This window comes from Falco biarmicus, chromosome 1 (genome assembly GCF_023638135.1).
Source record: "Falco biarmicus isolate bFalBia1 chromosome 1, bFalBia1.pri, whole genome shotgun sequence".
NCBI classification, from domain to species: Eukaryota; Metazoa; Chordata; class Aves; order Falconiformes; family Falconidae; genus Falco; species Falco biarmicus.
This window is the reverse complement of record NC_079288.1, coordinates 1,097,127-1,118,784: the sequence shown is the minus strand read 5'-3', so window position 1 is coordinate 1,118,784 and position 21,658 is coordinate 1,097,127. Positions and strand designations below refer to the sequence as shown.

General features: G+C 43.2%; 1 protein-coding gene across 4 annotated transcripts in view; it reads right to left on the bottom strand.

Moving 5' to 3' along the window:
• Positions 1-21,658, bottom strand: part of RPTOR (regulatory associated protein of MTOR complex 1) — a 159,109-nt gene that overhangs the window by 59,672 nt on the left and 77,779 nt on the right. For all 4 annotated transcript variants that reach the window (XM_056335082.1, XM_056335089.1, XM_056335095.1 and 1 more), the window contains 4 exons: positions 12,524-12,599; positions 8,703-8,804; positions 4,895-4,978; positions 3,353-3,463 (listed from right to left, as the gene is read on the bottom strand). In XM_056335082.1, the coding sequence (XP_056191057.1) occupies positions 3,353-3,463; positions 4,895-4,978; positions 8,703-8,804; positions 12,524-12,599 (373 nt within the window). The remainder of the gene's footprint in view (positions 1-3,352; positions 3,464-4,894; positions 4,979-8,702; positions 8,805-12,523; positions 12,600-21,658) is intronic.

Genomic DNA, 21,658 nt, shown 5'->3' with positions numbered 1-21,658 from the left:
CAAAATTATCCTCAGGGAACACTTTACTTGAACATCTGTATTAATGATAAAATGAGAAATGGTAGTCACAATCCTGCTAACAAAGGGCACATCTGGAAAGTAAGCATCCTGTTTATATCACTCCATTCCTTTAAAAAGTTCGAGAAATGTTTGCCTTCTATTGCTTTCAGCCAATTCTCTGGAGTAGCAAGATCCTTTTTTTTTTGCTGTCCCACTTTAGTAATATTCACATTTCAATACTGTTTAATGTGCAGGGTTTTTTTTGTCTTGCTTAAATTCCTGAATATAATCCTTGCTATGAGGGGTGTGTGGATTTTTTCTTCCCTTTAAATTCAAGTATTTAAGATAAAGAAGATGCTGTTTACCAAACATTATCAATGTAGCACGTAGGGAATTCTTGACCTAAACTGTATTTGCAAGCATTGCAGCCATCTCCATGTGGCAGCACACATGACTATTTCTAGACCAACCTATATCTGGCAGATACCTACAGCAGGCAGCCTTGAACCATCACTTGCTATGTAGCTCTGCAGGTGGATTGCCTAGAAATACTCCAGCTGGCTTCAGGCAGAGATGACTAGAGTCCTCAACGAATATCCTATGAAAAATCATCTGATTATACACAGAATTAAAGCAGATTAATCTAAATATGCCAGTGTTTATTAGAGGCACCTATAGATCACATATAAACAATTCTGTCCGAGGTGCAATGTTTCTGTAATACTGTGGTTTTATCCTGCAATTTTTATAACAAAACACAATTCTTCACAGCATACCATGCTTACTGAAGGTATCGTCTGAACGGACACATGGCATGCTACGCTGCTGCCTCACATTGGAACACCTTCCTTCTGTCTCCCTGCCCAAAGGGAGGCAGGGACCAGAACAGAAGCATTATCTTCACAGGATGTTCTGCTCTCCAGGGCGCTAGCAAGTCTTACATAACTAGTTCTCAGTCACATCCAAATGCAAAGAGGAATGAGCAATCAGCTGAACTCTAATGCTAATCAAAGTAATTTCATCAGCTACAGCCTCCTGAAACCGAATAAAATACACATACAGTGGACAGCACATGAAGGAGGGAGGCAGCACTGTACAATTATTGCGAGGATGAAGATCATCTGGCAGAATGTTTGAAAATAAACATGCTCTCACCTGCTAGGGCCACGGCTTCTGCCTGGGCGACAGAGGCAGCACCCACTCAGACCAGAGCTGAGCCAGGTAGGTGCCCTAGCACAGGCAGAGCCACGCACCCGCCCCACGGGCAGCACGAACGCTACAGAGATTCCACGCAGCCTCACAATTAATTACTGCGTCTACCCTTCACTCAGCATCTGCCTGCCTGCCCACAGAGTATGCCCCTGCAGTTGTCATCCCGCTCAGAGCCTTGTAAAAGGCCACCTCGGAGAAAGCGCCGCCGCCGCACAGCAAGGCGTGCTCTCCACAGCTCAGCTCAAACCACCGCACCGCTGCATCAACTAAACGCTAAAAGACCATCTCTTGTCCTGGAGTATGCAGATAGCGGTCTTGTGAATTGTTTAGACACATTTACCTGGAAATGCAGAGGGTCGGGGAAGTGGAGCAGGCTGTAGCGTTAAAGAGAACTTGGAACCCACGCCACATTCACGCTGCAGTAATAGTTTTTGTTAAACTTTGTTTGAAACTCCATTTGTTTCAAACATACATGGCCAAACTTTGCGCCAGCAGAGGGGGGAAAGGACATATCTGTACTGGTATTTAGTATGTTACAAGAAAGTATTACTTTAGCTTCTGATATGATGACATGTTTGTTCCCTTTATGGTGTGACAACTCGAGCTACTGCCTGTCCCCTCCCTCAGCATCATTCACTGTGCTTTCCTGCTGAGGCTGCTCTCTCCTCCCTCCTCATGTGCACCACCTGGTTTTGGAGCCAGTGAGTGAAACAGCAGAAAGAAATCAAACCACAAAATTTAAAAGACACTTTTTTCTGTTGTTTTGTTGTAAAGCACAGCCTAACAAATGAGTGAGACAACAGAGCATGGGAGGGAGCAATACAACGGTGGCAGGAGCAGGTATGGTGCAAGGAGCCCACCCAGACTGGTGGACAGAGTGAAGGATGGCATGACACTCCCTGTAAATTATACATGAGCCTACTCTGAAATGTACCCGGGGCTGAAGCATCAGCCATAGAGAGGCATGCATCAAAAATAAGCTTTTCAAGAGTAGCTTTAAGATGAATAGTTTTCATTTTCTTTGCTTTCCAAAATCCTCTTAGGATGTTAATGAAAATATATTTATAAAACTAAACCTGACAATACTAGATCAACAGTGGGGGAAAATTCCAACAAATTCAGTATTATTCTCCATACTGAAATGGAAGAGATAAAGCAAAAATAAACACCCAAATAGACAAGATCCAACTTCTACAAGCAGTTCAAACAATTTCGTATTGGCGTATAATCGTACCTGCGATTAACTGTGCATACCACTCCTAATAATTTTATTTTGCTCAACTAATTGCACCCACAAAACCACAGAGTCGTATATATGACTACACAAATTTATCTGCAATTACTTACCTGCTTAATTATTTATTTTAACCCTCACAAACTATAGCTTTGGCTAAGGGCATCTTTAAAAACCAGGGCCCAGTTTCAAAACCTTATCTCAGAAGGTGCCAAACTACTGTAGAGAATCACGGACCCACGATGGGAATAACCTGTCCTTTGTGGGGTTTAATACTTCTGTGCCAACCATCTGCAGTGCATCAGTGCATGTGTTAGGCTCGGAGTAGGATGTATAAGTTAAAGCCACCAAAACCTACTTTAAATTTATTTCTAGAAAAATTCTGTGTCTGAAGATTACCCACAGCCTGGTTTGACAACGGACGGGAACAGTCTTGGACAAACCCAGTTTGATCACAATCTAAAGCGAACAAGTTGAGGGTGAGTACGAGTGTGTGCAAGCATGCTCTCACCTGGAAGCATCAGACAGAAAACAGGAGTGCACGTTAAGACCCTTCAGCAAGCAAAGCAGTACCTTCCCCAGTAAAGGTATCAGTGAGGTCGGAGGGCTTTTACCTAGACCACCAAACACCCTGGAACCAGGAACTGCGACGTTAACGTGACGTGCAGCATTGACAGCCAGCCAACCACCCAGGGCCGGCACCCTGACGGGGCATCCCCACCACAGAGTTTCAGAAGCTAGCTTTCATGCAAGTCACATCAATTAATGAGATGATACGCCGGTCTCCAGTTAATGCAGCATGTTTTTGAAGTACTCCAGGATAAAGCATGAAGGGGGGAAGGAGCGGGGGCGGGGAAGGCGTGTTGCTGAAACCCAAAAGACACAGCCAAGTTCAGAAGTACTCACACTGTCCACTGCCAGAATTTTGGCCCAGATGAAGACAAGGAGTGGTCTCAGCTCACGAGCTGAACTCTGAAGTAGCTTCAGCACATACGGGAAAATGCCGACAGACAGGGCCTGGGGAGCCAGAGGGAACAGCAAAGGCTCAAGAGCAGCTCAGCTGCGCGCAGGGGCAGAACCAAGCGCTCCGAGAAGATGCAGCGTATTTAATGACACAGATGAGAAATCTGGTACAAAACAATTTCATACGTTTCTAGTAAAAAGGGGATCCCTGTGTACTAGTCTATTGTTCATTTTAATCTTGGATGTCACCAGGTATTTTCAGACTCATTTGGTCCGTGGAGACTCAGAGTTAATCTAGCACTAGCTTTTACTCCTTACAGCCTGTGCTATTTTACGCTTCATGATATGTTGTGCTCTTCTCAGATGGGGCCATTTGCTCTCACAAATAAACATATTGCAAAAGCTCAATAATTACAGCCCTCCCACTGGAAATTAAATAGGCCTTTTGCCTTACACAGACTTGCTACCAAGCCGTTTCCATGGGATTAGAGACTACGCTAACAGGAGGACGTGCAACACGTGAAGTCTTTGAGAATCCCACTGTGATTGCCGATACCCTTCCAAAGCACAACGTAAAGGAAACGTATGGCAGGGGACTGCACTTGCAGCGCTGGGTCTCAGAGCGTTACCACCCACACAGGCGGGCAGCAGCCGAGCATCACCCAGGGATATGGCCAGCTACCTTTATAAAACACGTAACAGCCAGAGCAAAGGCTGCTGCGGCTGACCTGCAGCTATGTTTTCATCCTCGAAGTTTTTAAGACCCACCCTGGATTATAATTACCTTTAATGCATACTTTCTTCCTACCACTGAGGGCTAAGCTGTCCGGGAAGGCCTGCAGAAGGGAGTCTTGGCTGAGATGAAGGAGGAAGGTAAAGAAACCCACTAAAAAGCCCCATTACTGAGCTATTCCACAACCAGCTGGTGTTCCTCTTCATCACTTTTATCAACAAATAGCTGCATTTACAAGAGTGTTTTAAACTGCTCCTCTGTTTAATTCTTTTTTATTATGTGCACTGTGCTAGCCACACTCCAAAACACAGAAGGCAGCTGCCACCTTCTCAGAATAGCTTATAAAATCCAGAGACCAAACAGTTAAAGAGAATGATGCAGCCAGTAGGCTGAGAGAACAGATGATAAACATACATGCTATTTTTCTGTATTTATTTTACGTGACAAAACTTCTTATTTGTCCCAGATATTTCCTCCTGTTTTGTCCCTTACAATATTTTACACTAAACTATTCCCAAGGAACTCTCTGTTGTAATGCAAACGAACAGCTATTCGGCCATTTTGATTAATACAAACCGCTTTTCTTTTTTCCTGCTTGCTCCATTTCACACACATGAACACAAAAAACACTGGTCGTTTGTCAAATCTGCGGAGTATCTTCCACACCTTCCTTCCATAAATCATCATTTGTATTTATTGCCTATACTGAGATACTTTCACCTTTCACAAGACAATACGCAACATCCACGCACCAAGCTAACTGCCCAGGGACCCAGGTCCAAAAATCTTCCCAGCAAATCAAGCGCTCGCAGCCGATGTACCTGGCTCAGCAGCACCTGCAGGAGAGAGGTAACGGTTATTGCTAAAAAGAACAAAGATCTTTGTGATTGCAGAGCAAAGGTTAAACGCACCTCAGGATCGTTGCATCGCTTTAAACAAACTATTGGCCTAAACAAAAAAGCTGGAAGACAAACCCTGGCTGCTGTAAACATTCCCCCCACTGAACAGTGTCAGCAATGGGTTAATGCCCCTCCTGGTAACGCTCTTCAGGAAGTTTCTGCAGACACATAGAATCACAGAATGGTCTGGGTTGGAAGGGACCTTAAAGATCACCGAGTCCAACCCCCTGCCATGGGCAGGGACCCCTCCCGCCAGCCCAGGTTGCTCCAAGCCCCATCCAACATGGCCTTGAACCTGCCAGGGATGGGGCACCCACAGCTGCTTTGGGCACGCACTTACAACTGTTTCTGAAGGAAAGCAGTTATACTCAGTCTCCACATCACTGCTCCGCTGCATCCTGTTCTGCTGAAAACCCCAGTGGTTCCTATGCAGTATAGCTCTGCTGGATGGAAGCAGCCCCTATGGATTTCAAATACTCTCATTGCCCCACCTGCCCTTCCTCCAGGAAAGCAGGAACACGGCTGTGGCTGCAGGAAGGATTCAGAGGTGAGCAAAACGCCCAGGCTCCCATTACTCAAAACTGCTCAGAAGCAGAAAAAGAGGCTTTGCTTTCCTTGGCAAATCGATATAAGAGACTTAAGAGGGAAGCAAAAGGTCACATTAGTCATTAATAAAAATCTCATTAAAACAGAGTCTGACAAGGATAATGAGGTGGTAGTTTACTGGCTTATACCTACCCTGGTGTGAAATATTAACAGGCAGACTTTCAGTTCTTAATCTCCTTAACAGATGTAAGATATTGGAATGCAATGTTTAATCCTCAGTTTAAATTGAGTAACATCCCTCAAGCATAGGTCTCAGGGAAAGAGACTCGTTGATTTAGCTCCCTATTCCATCCTTTTCTCAGTGTTTTTCCACACTGCATATTCAAATTAAATTATTTTTCATGTTTAATACTGAAGAATAACTGAATTACTTGGCTCATGTCTCATACTACAGATGACTTATATTAGATACTGAGGTTGTGCAGAAAAAGTCCAGAAGACAACAACAGGAGGATGCATTAACTGCTCCAATCATTTCACCTCTGAATATCAGGGCTCAGATCTCAGGACAGGTCATCCTGCCCTAGTTGGCACCAGCCTATTCCATAAATTTACTACAGAACCTGGCACGATTAACAATGTGCTTTAAAGATGCCCATCACAGGAATAACAGGGGCAGCTGTTTGAGATTAAAGCAGTAATAGAAACCAGGGCAAGGTGGAAGCTGGGCCAGGGCTGAAACAACAGACAGGAACATGTGAGGAACAGGGTGCTTGCATGGACAATGGGAGGTGTACAGATTGGACAGTGCTGCTGTTATCTGACCTCAGAAAAAAACTTAAGTAAATCCACAAATTCTGTCATAGCCAGGGAAATTGTAATTGAAAAGGATTTCCAGGTGAAGATACAAACCCACATCTCAACACTGCTAGCATCCCACAAGGACCTTTAACCAAATCAAATTGTGTCTTACTTTAAAAGCTTGGTTTCATTATTTTCAGAAACCAAAAATGCCATCGCTCTCTCTCAGGTTTTCATATTCCACTTCCCTAATTGATTTGCACAATAACCTGAAGCAAAAAATGACACAAATTCTAGAGACTTGGATGAGGATATGGGGAGTCTATGCACAATTTATGAACTTTTAATGAAATTATGAAATTGCTACACTGTGCCACTATATGCACACAGCACTGCAAAAACATCCCTCTCTGACATTTGTCTATCATTATTCTGAAACAAAAGACAGAGAAGCTAATTATGTCCACGCACGCAAATTAGAGATTAACCAGGATACAAGAAGGTAATTTAGAAGTTACAGTCTACATTTTAGCAGGAATCTCCTAACACATGCAGGATGGAAGGAGGGGACTGCAGCAGTGGTCTCCCATGGCCTTCTGTGGAGTAAGTGTGACTCTTGTCTACAGGCACTGGAGGTGGCATGGCAGGAGGTACCTCCACAAGGATCGAGCATCTGCTGCTCAGGCTCGTGCAAGCTGTGTGTATGCTGACTTCTCTCTTCTCTGCACCAGGAAGCCACCCATGTCCAATATACCCCATGCACAGCAAGAATTCGAAATGGAAAGCAACTTCTTGAAGACAATTACAAAGCCATTTACAAAGGACCATTTCCCTGTCCTTGACAAATCCAAGCTTTGCATGGCTGGCATCGTGGCCCTGGCACTCAAATACTTTCCTTCCCCAGGGACACATCTAAAATGGGAAAACAGAATCAGCGTTTGTTAGGCTACAGCAGTGTAGTCTAAGCAATCCCAAGGGAACAAAGCAAAAAGACACTCAAAAGGGGTCTGAAACACATTTCTTTGCCTCTTGTAATCAGTTGGTCTCCGATTCAAAGTATCTCAAATCTGTTAACAAGCAATCTTACTCCACTACACAATTAATATGCTTTAATTACAAGAATTATTACGTTGTCCTAGCTCATTTTTGCTCCAGGAAGGAAAGCAGGTTCCTTCGCCAGGTGACCTCTCACTTCCACTGCAAGGTTAAGCTACCTGCAGAGCCCTCTGGTGCCAAATAATTCACTGGAAAGCAGCAAAGTTGGTTCTAGAGTAGAAGCCTGCCTTCTCCTATTGCAGTGACAGAGATAAACAGTACACCTGCTTATCCAACCAATGTCCCAAGGCTTGGGAGGCTCAGGGAAATTACGATTTGGTCTTACACAGATCGACGGTGCCGTCAGTCACAAAACAAGCTGGTAGCTAACAGGGAAGGTGAGTCTTCTCACATTTAGTGAATGAAATCACATATCCTTATACAAGTGACTGGACCTATGTTCTTTTAAACAGAAAGACTTTAAATTTTGCTGCCTGGTAGAGAAGAGACCACAGCTACCTTGATGAGGGTTTATATTTCTGCCAATACAAACTCCTGTGGAGGAGAGGGCAAAAGCAGATCACAACTGCAATATGTGCCTTGCCATAAAACATTACTTGAAATGAAGTGTTATGTTTCTCCTAGGTTTACTTCTCCTTTATACATATGAACTTTGTCTAGTCTGAGCAAATGCCTACCAGAATTCTACATTCCTTCCAGGCATGGTGTTCAGAGACTTGTTTCTACATTCTTGCAGCAAAATTTCAGCATCACATTAAAGGGAACACTTTCCAGGCAGTACCAGACAGACAAAGAAGCCATTTCCGAACTATTTACACTGCAGTAACTTCCACTTTCTGAAAACAGAGAGAAGATAAAAGTCTCTGCCTGACAGAGCTGGCATATAAAAGGAGATACTACAGCAGAAAACAACAAAGATGTGCTACTCTGTGAAAAAGTCTTGCTACTTCAGAGCAAAAGAGGAAGCAGCAGAGCCTGATACTGTTGAAGCTGCAAATGGACTACAGTGGGAAGTTTTGCTCAACAGAGAGTGAAGGTATGGGGGAAGAAAAGCACTTTGTCTTCATCTGCACAGGTCTAGTAAACATGCAATCAGCTCTAATTAATCCCGAAGGAGCCCACGTAATTTATGTACCCAAACGCCATCTGGTTGACAGCACAGCACTCTGCGGGCAGGGAGAGGCGTGCACAGACACCCAGTGTCTGCTGCGGCCGAGCTCCTGGCAGCCTCGGCGGTGCTGAGCCCCTGGCTGCTCACCTGCAGAACAATGGGAAGCTGCTCCGGGGGGTTGCGGTTCTCCACACCCATGGTCAGCCACACCTGGAAAGCTGTCAGCTGCTCTGCAAAGAAGGGACTGTGCTGTTGGAGCAAGAACAGGAATGCAAGTTCGGTTAAAAAAAAGCAGCAAATAGTTTTGGCACCTATGGACTCACACAGTTTATTGTTTCCAGAACCTATACTTTTTAATTGACACACGTTTGTCTGAGTCTTTTTAAATGTATAAAAATGTTCCAAAGACTGACCAGATACAATTCTCTTTAAATATGCTGGCATTCTCCAATATAAGCATTTGGAAAAAAGAAGGAAAGAGTAGAGAAACAGGAAAAGATATCACAAAAGGTCTTAGGCAAATCTGGTAGATCTTTTTCACATGAGAAGCAGATAAATCCACTGCTGTTCTATCTGCTCTGCAGGGATAGTTTCACTCCTGTAGCAGCACACACAGAGCTACCTCTGCACAGTCCACTGAGAATACAATCCAACAACAATGAAAAATATGTCCATCCACATCTCAGTCTTCCCTGGCTGCAATAAACCTCTCCTACAAACAGGTGGCAATTCAGATGTGCGCTGGTTTGGGCTGTAAGAAGGCTGCCCCTCCTATTTATCAGGTTTTTAATTCAAGCCTTTTACTTAGTGATCCATCACTTCTGACACCCGTAACACAGTAAAAGGACTTCATATAGGTAAACAAAAATTAGAAGATTTACGTAAGATATTGAATCCACCCATTTAATTAGCGGTATCCTGGTAGTGCAGGTAAATGAGCACAAAAATAACGTGCAGAGTGCTACAGTATTTAATAGACCTCACACTAGTGTCCTACTAAAGACACGAGGCATGGGCTAACTCCCATCAGCTAACACCCATCAGTTGTGCTAGTAGTACTGAAGACAGTAAAATCATGTGTTATTTTACAAAATGCACCTGAATGGCATCCAGTAAATACAGAGGATGCTAGCTCCTAGGATCTCTAGGCATAAAGGAATCTGGTTTAGGGGACGGCAAAGAGAAAATACCACGTACTTTGAAAAACATATGACGTAACTATGGTCTTATTCTAACAAGATGTGTTTGTCTGGGGGTGCACCACACCGGCTGATGACATCCAAAGTGTCCTTGGTGAGATGTGACATCCCACAGTACATATTAAGTCCCCGGAGCCTGCCCAAGTGTGCAGAGAACTCTTGTCTCCCGACACCAGTGGGGGCTGCCCCACCATCTGCAGCGTATGCCCCCAGCGCTCTGCTCCGCGGCGCACGCTCGGGCAGCCCCTGGGCACAGCAGCGCAGGAGAAGCACTCCTTTTGCCATCGATCACACCAAGCATGGTACGAGAAAGTACTGACCAAAGCACACAGCAGCTTCCAGTTTGAATTTTACAGGGAAACAGCAGTCAAGGGAGAAGGAGGTAGGGAAGGGGTGGGAGGAAGGAGAGTAAACCCACCCAAACCCGCCAGAAGCACAGCTGCTCCCCTGCCATCCCCTGCACGAGCACTGCGAGCCTGCAGGCCCTTCTCCATCAGGTTATCCTATTTTCCAGGTCTGACCAGGAAAGAACACCTACAGAACAAGCAGAAGTCAGACACTGGTGGTTTATAAAGTGCTGCTGAAACAAAACAGCCCTGAAGAGATGATCCATTGCTTTATCCAGGGCTAGGCTGGACCTGCAACGGCAGCAGCCAGCACGGCCCTGAAGGACTGGCAGCAAGTAACCCCTGTGACTCACCCGGGCATCAGCCCAGACACCAGTGGCTGATCCTGCCAGCCTAGTTCTGGAACAGGCTGCCTGGGCTCCGCAACGCCCCTTCCCCCCACGCTGGACTGAGCAGCAATTCCTCCCAGGATTACTGCTGGCCAGCAGCAGCTAACCTTCTCTGATATACAGCACTGCTCGCTGGGCATAAATCTAGAGGTTTGAGGGAAAAAAGTTGATTAGAACACAAGGAATAGATCAGAGATGTGCAACTGTCTGCCTGCTCCAACCATTTGTCACGGCATAGAGCTAAGCCTCTTCCACTCCCCCAACCTAACAGCCAAGTCTCCTGCTCCTGTAGGTGTCTCACAGAGACATCACCAGGTTAATATAGAATCACAGAGAGGTTGGGGTTGGAAGGGACCTTAAAGATCACCTAGTCCCGAGCCCCCCGCCACAGGCAGAGACACCTCCCACACAACTGGGCTGCTCCAAGCCCTGTCCAACCTGGCTTTAAGCATTTCCAGGTACTGGGAGGTGCTATAAGGTCGCCCCAGAACTTCCTCTTCCCCAGGCTGAACAACCCACCTCTCTCAGCCTGTCTCCATAGAAGAGATGCTCCAGCCCTCTGAGCATCTTGGCCTCCTCCGGACTTGCTCCAGCAGGTCCATGTTCTTATGTTGGGAGCCCCAGAGCTGAACACAGTACTGCAGGGGGGGGTCTCACGAGAGCGGATTAGAGGTCTGTCCCCTCTTCACAAAGCAGGCACAAACCTACACGCTATTAATCATGCTGGATTTTAAGTGCAAGCGTAAGGAACAGCTCAGAAGAGAACTTGAGCCTGCCTTTAAATCTAGTGGCCAGGCTAGCTTGGAAAGTCACAGCATTCAGGCTCCCAGCTGTTGACTACACATCGATAGCTCTACCCACCTCAAGTTCTACCCAAAATATGCAAGAAATTACACTTGTCAGGCTTGAAAACCTGCTTGTAAATTGTTTCCACCTTATCTTGAATCAACTGCTAGTTGAGAATGACCACTCTTACTTGCTGATCTCATTTAATCCTTCACAAATATGTGCCTCCTCTCATCCCCCAAATACACAGAAATTTGCTAAATTTCAACTCCCTTGACACTGAATGCCCAGATGAGGTCTAAGACTAATCAAAAAGCACCCACTGACATTGTTAGAGACCTGAAATAAAAACGAACATGATCTAGGAGAGGAAAAATTATATTTGTTTAAATTTTAATATACAGCACATACAGAGAGGAAAGAAAGGGGTGGGAGGATAAAAGCCTTCAGGCATCTTTATCAACCTCTAGCCTCACAGAAGCCCACAGTTCTCTCCTCCTGTACTTGGCTCTTTGGAGACTGCCTGCAATCACAGCCAGAAAACCTTTTGAAAGCTTGGAAACATAAATAAAATGCAGGAATGTTACTGTAAAATTAGAGAGAACACCACAGTGGAACAGGTACCCAAGACTGTACAGTAATTATTGAAGGCTCCGCTCATGAAATATCAAGGAATATAAAGAAAAATGCATTCTGACTAGAGGAATTTAAGCCAAATATAATATTAAAAAAATATTTTTTTTGCTCTCTGAGATTAAATAAAGTAGGAAAAAACCCCCAGTGACTCATATTAATGATACTATGCTTAAGAAAACTCTTTAGACATATCCTCAACCTCTATTTTATGTTTATTTGAAAATTATCTTTTCATAGTTATTTTCACATTGAAAGTTATTCATTTCAGAACTAATGCTGGTATGCTGGGATTTATTTTTTTGTGTGTGATAATACTGTTAGCCAGGACTGAGCACTCTGAACTTTTGAGTCAGGTCTCAGGCATCACTGCTACTGGTAGGAGTTTCCCCCTCACCAACAGCACAGGCTGAATCAGACATCTCATACAACAGTGAAGAAAGTTGATTTTCCAGTTATCCCTATAAGTGAGGCGAATAGACTTTTACAATGTTCCAGTAAACCCTTAAACTGCAACAATTCCGGACTCAACAAGCAAAAGCGATGAGCTAAACTGAGGTTCCAAATAATGGTTAAACTGGGCACACAACAGCTCAAGATACTATCCAACTTACCCTAAAGGCAGTTCCTTCCTCTATAATTGTAGGTAACTGGGAAAGGCAAATATCAACTGCAAGGTCCCATGCTTGCCTAGAGAAAAAGGGGAAAGAAAGAGGAAAGAAAAGTCATTACAAAGTTATCTGTAAGCGTATCAAGGTCAATTTAAATTCTAATCATATAAGTATGTGGACACAGCAGCATTGTCCGACTGGCTTAGAAACGCTTAATATTCCCTTTCTTTAAAAGCCAAGCATAATATATGAAAACTATGCAGAAAAACAGTGAGAAGGTCTAGTCCAGCACCCTATCAGGCTGACTAATAAAATGTGAGTGAGGTAAAAAATCCCCAGCTGAAGTTCACAGAAACTGTTCCTCCCCCTAACACAGAAAGAAGCCAGAGTGGACTGAAGTCTTGTTATATACCTGTGCTCACGCAAAAACTAGTAACTTTTTTTTTTTTAAACTAGAAAAATGAACTCAATCCTGGGTTGCCTCCAAACCATAATCCTTCAACACACACCTCTACATGCATCTGAACCCTCGCTCACTCTGTATTCAAGTCCATCAGAACAGCTCGGGAAGATGATCCTGCTGAGAAGCCCTCCAACTCACAGTTCATGGATACACCTGCCCCAACACACTCACTCTCCTCTTCCTCATCCTCGAGAGAGCTAGTTTTCTCAGGGACGTGTGCAGTGACACAGTAACTCAGTCTCCATTAATCTAACCGTGAGTTGGGTTTTGTGGGGCAACCTTGTTCAGAAAGATCAGTTCTATGTGACTCACCCTTAAGGATGGAGTGAGGTACACTAAACTAGAAGAGAAAGTATTTAAAGATTTCAGTTTTTACACTTATATACTATACTATTTAATGGCTAAAGCACTGTAACTTACAATATTTTAGTGTAACAGCTATAACGGGACATAAGTTACATACAGTGGCCAAGGAACCTCTTGTAGCTGATCCAGTGCAAACAAAACGTGCAAACAGTCTGCTTCCAAACGCTCACAAAGTAAAAAAAGACCAAACTAAAATAAAATGCATTTGGTTCCAAAGTTCCTAAAACACCTCTAAAAAAGTGAAACAGTTACTCTTCACCCCAGAAACTATTAGCCCTCTCTATCCACAGGCGTTCCATGCATTTTACATTTTAACATACGAATTTATGCACTCCGAAAGGCTAGTGAGTTAAACCACCACCCACTGTGTTTCTTACACAAAAGAAACTAATTTACTCTCCAGACACATTTGCTCTTCCATGGCTTGTGGCCATCATGTGTAAACATCAATAGGCTAAGCAATTTTTCTTCTCCTAGGAACATTTGCAGACACAAGGCCATAGGTGATAATCAATACAGTTTATTTTAGTTACCTGCTCTAATAAGTTCTTAAATCACCCTGTTTTGAGTCAAACAAAGCCTTCCATTAGAACAAGTGCTGAGCAAAATCTATCCCATTTGCCTAACTGGGAGCTGTCTCAACTGAAAACAATCTCTCCAATTAGATGAAAAAATAAACTATAAGGCTCTTGCATTTTTTCTATGGATTCAAGAAATGCAGCTTGTTTTAGTCGCCCAGACCTCATCCCCCTGCTTTACAGCATTCACCTTCCACTTGACAATATGCTGCCAATATAATTAAGAGGTAATCAAGAGATAATCAAAGCACAGGGAACAAACACTTCCCACATGCTCAATAAAGACCCATGCTAGAGACAAAGTGTTTACACAAAGCTGATGAGAGGTATTTATTCCTGGTTGAGGCAGAAGCAAAGTCAAGTTAGTGCAAATGTAAAGATAATTTTACATCAAGCAAAGAAGGAATATTCCTGACTTTCAGGTTTCTTGGAGGAATGGGCAATACCACTTAAAGCCATTTTCAAACATTAGAAAGTGTCAATACATAGTGCTTTTGAGAGAAGTTTTACTATGCGGGAGAAAAAATGGTTTAGAGATCAGAGACAACTTAGTCTTATATTGGCTGCCTATAAAAAGGATTCTGCATGGAGCATTACACTGCAGAAGCACAGAGCTAAGATGCTGAGCTCCTCAAAGTAATTTTAGGTAAGAAGCACTAACATTACCATAAAAATGTCCAAGGCAGCCCTGCAAGGTCGAATCTCAAAGGTGCTAAATGTCAGCAGAAAGAACAAAAAAATTAAAGAGTTTTTAGTAGATTAAAGCAGAAAGAACAAAAAATTAAATAGTTTTCAGTAGATTAAAACAAAAATCTCTTTTTATGCTTCTAAAAACAGGCCATTAAAAATCAGTGTAGCCACACAGCCAATGTTACTCAATCTTTCAAAAGAGTAACCACCAACATAAAATTTTAACATTACCACTCATCACAACCTAGAGAGCTGCTGATTAACATCAACTATGTAAGATATTCTAATAAATTCAAATACTCCAAACGATTCCCCTGCCTCTCCAAACTAGCCCAACACACTGCTGCTGCTCACTCTCTGCAGGAAACTGACAACCTCCCACCCAAGAAGACACGTGAGCAAACAGCAGTTTTGCCCGAGGTAAAACTTCACTATTTCCAACTACTAGAACAGCTACACGCTGCTTGCAAGACTTCAGGCTGCACATGAGCTGCCACTTAGCTAACTCACTGCGTTGGCACAACAGACGACGGCATTAAACAGGCATTACAGTAATTAAAAGATTCAAAGCAAGCCACAAATGAATGGTAAAGGACTAATGCCATGGAGCACGTGAAGAAAAACAGATGGGGGAAAATACTTGTTACAGTCATGGTGAAAATAATGGCTGTCGGTGGTAGGGTGGAGGAGCAGTGATTGACTGTTTTAATATGCCAAAGAGAACTAGAAAGGTGGGCAAACTGTGTATATGCTCACTGAACTAATATTACGCTTCAGCACACAAACAAGAGATAAATTAGGGAGCAGCAGGGGAACAAGGATGAGTGGCGTTGCATCCTAGAAGTGGTTTATGAAAGCCAACCCAAGAGATCACTACTTCTCTTCCTTCTTTGTGGAGACTGCTGTTTGCAAAGGGCTTTGGAAGATTTGTGTCACTACATTAGTTATAAAAAGAGCTTGATAATACCCCAGCACTGTTCTTTCATCCCTCCTTACCATATTCTTCCAATAACACCAGATCCCCCTGCTGCAGCACGACGACACTATGATGTATCTGCTGGGTGATAACCTACTGAAATATTGCACTGTTCCAACCTCATTATGCTACTACAGAATGTGTTGATTTTTTTTATACTATGCTGTCCTAAACGCTCTACATATACAGCAAATTGATAGAGCACTTGCATAAGAGAGGACACCTTCTCTTTGTACACCTCAGTTAAGTTAGAAGCTATTATATACCTAATATACACATTCCTGTTGCCTCCCCCCAAAGGGCAATAACAACAAGCAATCCCATGCAGCGAGTGACTTGATGCAGTCCAAAGGATTTCCACCATACCCCACCTACCACAGGATGGCTGTTTGTAGGTGGTCTAAACCCAGCATGTCTGAGGCAGTAACTAGGGAGAACCTGGAAAGAGGCACTACAGGAGGTGAAGCTCAAGCTGCCCACCAGCCCTCAAACCACAAGTTCAGAAATTTTTTATAGGCAATCAAAAACCCAGCATGGCTATACTCACCCTTGTGCCTGTTCTGAGACCTGGCAACTTTTGTAGCATCACATCTCAAAAAAGGCAAAAACCTTTTACAGTGCTCCATGCCATGCAATACTCTCATTAAAGAAAAAGGTCAGACTCACAGACTATCAGCTATGTTAGGATGGGGCACTCCTTAGGTTCAGGTACAGAGAAAACAGTCTCATGTATTTCCCATATATATTTCAGAAGAAATATATATTAAATGCTCTCCTCAATTGGAAGATTGACTCAGTCAAAAAACAGGCAAGAAAGTGCTTTTGTTTATCCAAAACAAGCAAAGCAATGCAGCATGCCAACAGAAACAGTCTGCAACGAAAACAAGCCAACAATGCCTGCCTCTCCCTCTGCACTGATCAATCAGTCCAACAGGGTACTCAACAGACAAGATGCAAGCCATCATCCTGCAAAAGGATACTGCATTTCAGAACACATGAAAATTAAAAGTGAAAAGGCATTGCTCCTCCGTAATTCTACAGTAAAAATTAAACAGGGAAAGAGCTCCCCTGAATTGTGTCATTAACTCTCTTCTCCCACAACAGAAATACTCGTATTTGTCTTTGTATTTCAGTTTCAATTTTTCTTAGCTCTTCAGGACAAAGTCCCTATTCATAGCCCTCCCTAGACTCCATTTATCTCCCCCCCTTGGTCCAACACCCGCTTTCATTACAGTAGGACTATTTAAACTTTTAATAATTTAACATGAAATCATCCAGCTGCCTTTGTTTTCCAGAGGTGCTCAAAGTTTGAACTTTTAAGCAAAGAACAGAAGGCCGAGAATTCCAGCTTCACTCAAGGACCGTTTTATTCTGTGAATCCACGAAACGCTGGGCAGTCGCACTGTGCTCCTTGAACAGCACAAACGGAACAGGTTAGAGACGCGCCTCAGCCTTTCCTCATCCACACGTCCTGTGGTGTTAGCTGGCGGGTCATGAAGGCAGATTTTCTTAGGCTCAGATTTTCTGGGCCGAGTCAAACTCTAACGCTTTTAATTTTCACGTCACATTTTATAATGTATTACTGATGTCTTTGAACATTATCTCTTCTGGGAATAGTTTGTATTACATCACACCACAAACAGTACTAGCGCAAATGAGTATTTCTTACTGGGACAGCCATGCTGAGGAGCAGCTAAAGAGGAGTTGAAGCCATCTGCACTCTTGGGGCTCAGGCACCAGGGCACCTGCTTGTTTTGAATTGTACTTCTGGAACTGTTAAATATTTCAGGCTTTATCAAGTATGGTGGGCAAGATTTTCCATGTTTGTTTTTTTCTGCGACTGTAACATACCCTGTTTGATTGAATTTTCAGATTCCAGCCTGAATTCACCTGCTCCACAGTGACACTGTGAACTCCATAAGCCTGCTTTAGGGGAGACAGCTGGGAAGCTGCTCAGACACGGCTATTTTAAAAAAATATTTATTGCTATGAATATTTGTTAAAACTATGAAATCCTTCTTTCTTCTGCCAGTGCATTCCCCTCCCCTAGCCACAACTTAAAGCACAAGCTTTGCTATTTTCAGCCTACATTTCTCTCCATTAAACTATCTATAGCCCATTAATGGGTCTTGGAGAAGTTAAGACTAACAGATAGACACACACACATACAAAAAAGAATCTGGTTAAATCAACAGTGTAATCTGAATTAATCTAATCCTGCAAATATCAAACAGTTCCAAATACCCTTTCAAACACTACTAAGAAACTAAGTCTTTCTGTGTAGCTCAAGGAGACTCATTTCTTTGAAAAATCAGCGAGCCGACCTGCATCCATTTCTGCAACACTCCCACAGTGTTCAAAGGCTCCAGCTCCTCTCTTACCTGTAATTGGGTTGCATATTATGGTTTTCTTTTCAGCTAGAATTTCAGCCTTATTTTATTTGCAGTACATTATGACTTACTTTCAACTAGAATTTCATGGTCTGTGTATACACTATTGCAATAATTTCTATTATGGACAAATCATAGCTCTTCCAAAGCATAATTAAGGTACTTCATTTTTAATATATGACCTATGTTAGGAAATATTTCCAAACGCGTTATTAGGTCTTTTCAAAGGCCATGAATATAACTTGCTGGCAACAGCAGTAATGTATAAGCCATAATCCATCACAACAGAGATCAAGATGCTGACAGAGCATCAGGCCTCCTATTCCTACTGCACAATAGACTGAACGACTCTCAAAGTTGAATAGCACAGCCAGTCAATCAATACATATTAATATTAATACTTTTATTATAGTAGCGTCTGCAGCAGCCAAACCTACAGTGTGAGGCACCACACAAATACAAACAGCCCGTGCCCAGAAGGGTTTACATGTAGGCAGGTAAAACTGAGAAAGGCAATAAAAGAAAGACACGAAGGAATGAAGTAACATGTCAAAGCATACCAGCCAGGGCAAGGTCACAGAGATCAGCTCTCCTGATTCCTAAATATGGTGCCCTTCTTGTTGAAATAAAGACTTGACAGCTTGTGGGTCAAATTTTCCCTAAAAAAAGAAGTTTTCACTTTTCCCCAATTCTTCAGGTAAAAAGGATAATTAACAGAAGAGGTTAACAGTGGTCTCCCAAACGAACCAACTAGAACAACTTAATAGGTCTGAAATTTAAAAAATTGTTTTCAAAAGGCTAAACCAAAAGCAGCAGAAGCAAGCTCAGTGCTTCTATTACAACCGTACCAGATGTGCAAATCACGAGACATCTGAGTGTGACTTAGGGAAAGTTATCGAACAAGCAGGGACAAAGGTAAGCAAAAAAGATAAAGAGCAAATGGATCAGATTTGATGTCCGAAAAGGGGCAGTTGTAATTATTCATGAGGTGAACTGATGCTTAAGTCAAGCATAAGGAACATGCTGCAGTGCCAGCCCACCCCTCCGGCACACCACCGCCTCGCTCGGCTCTTGCACAGCTTCCCCCAGGACCCAGCTGAGCTCCCTCGTCCTGCTGCAGACAGCAAAGTGGGAGGCAGCAACATCGTGCTCTGACCTCAGGAGCCCATCTGCATCCATGAGGCAGGAGCTGTTTCTGCTTTTTCCCCTCTCTACTGACTGCAAGATGTTCCCAGTAAGAGTTGCAAGGCTGGCGCAGAGCACCACGAGCACAAATTCACAGCTCTGCTGTGATGAGGAGGGAGATGAGGGCACTGTATGCAAAGTTCAGAAGAGACAGTGTGTATGTGGCTGCAGTCCCTGAAATGCTGACATTTACTTATGCCTCTTCTGCAAAAGATGGTGCAAAAAATGTACGGACATAAAATGAACAACTTGCTTCTCAAGTCAGCCTTCTGCTGGGATATGAGTTACATCTGCCTGTAGGTCCCATTTTTAGTCACTGGCTGCGAACGCGCAGCTTGTGTCCGTAACAGCAGGGAACACGCTCCTCTTGCGTTACCTTTGCGAACGGAGGAGCAAAGCCCAGGAAGCCAGATGAGCATCCAGAGGGTAATAAAAGAGAGGAGAATAATGCATATGTATACTGGAGAAGGTACGACATCACACCACCACTTTGGCTGCAAGGAACAGACCAAACCCTGAGCCAGGGACGCACACCCGATGCACACAGGTCCACAGTGCATGAGGTCCTGAAGCCACGCAGATAGATAAAGGCCAAAGAGCACAGAGGAGGGGAGGAAGATGACAAGGGGCAGAGAAGTCCCTCAAAGTCTGAAGTCAGATCCTTGAGGAACACTGGCTGATATACACCAGAGCCACTATTTGGATTAATTACATGTTTTTCACACTGTAGGAAAGAACCCTGGAGCTTCTCACCCACTGCTGGCAGATCAAGCTAGTGCTGACAACGTGGCAGCCAGGACTCACTCCCCAAAACACTGTCCAACATGCTGGGTATGAAAAATCTGTGAAAAGTCTCAATCAAACAGCAAAGAGGAAAAACTTGCTGTCTCATGCACCACTAACAATGCAGATGTAGAGCCAACGTGATCGTCAGATCACATTGTTTGAAGTTTCCATTCTTTTCAACACTCCTCTGGCCAACTCTCCTGCAACCTCCAGTTGCCCTAGGTAAACATTACCTAGTTTATCTAAACAGTAAAATGGGTTTGGAGGTTTTTCAGATCAGGGATCCATTAGAAAATTCTTGAATGAAAGGCGACAGATAAGTGCAGATGATTATTTTTAGAAAAATATTTAAACGCGCTCTAAATTAGTTTCTAAATTTGTGCTTACTAAAAGTTCATAATAATGAACTGAGCCACCTCTGACAAAATTGGAATTTTCCCCTTTGCTAGATTTGCTTCAAACTGCACATTTTTTGGAGGACACTGAATAAAGTGTGTCAAGGGATTTTCTGCTCGCTTGCTGTCTACCTTGCTAGTGTTTGGGATTCACAAGGAAAAAAGCCCTGCACGTGACTTTTCTTAAGGAATTTCTTCTTCCCGGCAAATCCTAAATAGCAGCAACAATGCCATTATCCTATGGTACAGTCTGAGGGGATTCACAAAGGTATTAACAGCACCATTTTGTACCAGAAGAACTACAATACAAGCAAAGAGAATGTGTTTCTAGAATCCATCCTGCTACCATGCAGGTCTAAGAGGTACAGAATGGGATCCAGGTCATCTTAGTTTAATTCCTGTGGCTCAGCACATGGATGGCAACACCAATTCCAAGTCATACTCCCATAAGAAATGAGAAATACAGGCTTCTAATAGGCTGGCAACAAGCATGAATTCTATTCCCATAAAGAACTGGAAATAGAAGTTTTTAATACGCTGGAAAGAAGCAAACTATAAATAACTCCACAAATTTACTGGGTTAATTTCAATATTTCTGCAAAAACATGTTCCACGCTATGGCAACTGGAAAAGCACAGTTCTATGGCTCAAGCTCTGCCACATTTAGCAGCAGCAGCATCTGAAAGACACCATGGGAACTCTGGTGTTTGTTCCTACTCTTCACTTACAAACATCCTAGTCCCTCATGTGACACAATGATAAAACAATTCACCATATTTAAAAATGACTAAAACAATTTTCCTCAAAAGTTGCTAATCCAAAGCACATAAGAACATTGTTTGCCACGTACGAACACACAGTACATTCAGCAAGGCTGCCCAAATGCTAATAATTCCATCCAAAGCCTCTCCTCTTGCCTCCATGCTTTTCAATAATTAAAGCAAAGTTGTATTACCAGCAAATGACTCCTTGATGACTGCTTGCACCTGCAAATACTGGCAGGGCTCCCTGCTGTTAGCTTGCTTCCACTTCTTAGAGAAACCACGCCATATAATTTGAACTCACTGATGCTGCTAGCAAGTTTTGCACTGATCATATCACTTCATACCTCCTCTACAATTTATTTTCCTCCCCAATTTTATTGGGGAAACTTATCAAAAGGATTTTGAAAACACAGGCAAATTAAGGCCACTCAGCCACCTTTACCGGTCATTTCATCAGCCTTTTAGCAAGTTACCCAGCGATTGTCTTCTCCTACAGGAGCCAAGTTAGCCTGTCTGTACTGGGTTTGTACTTAGCCAAATTTCGA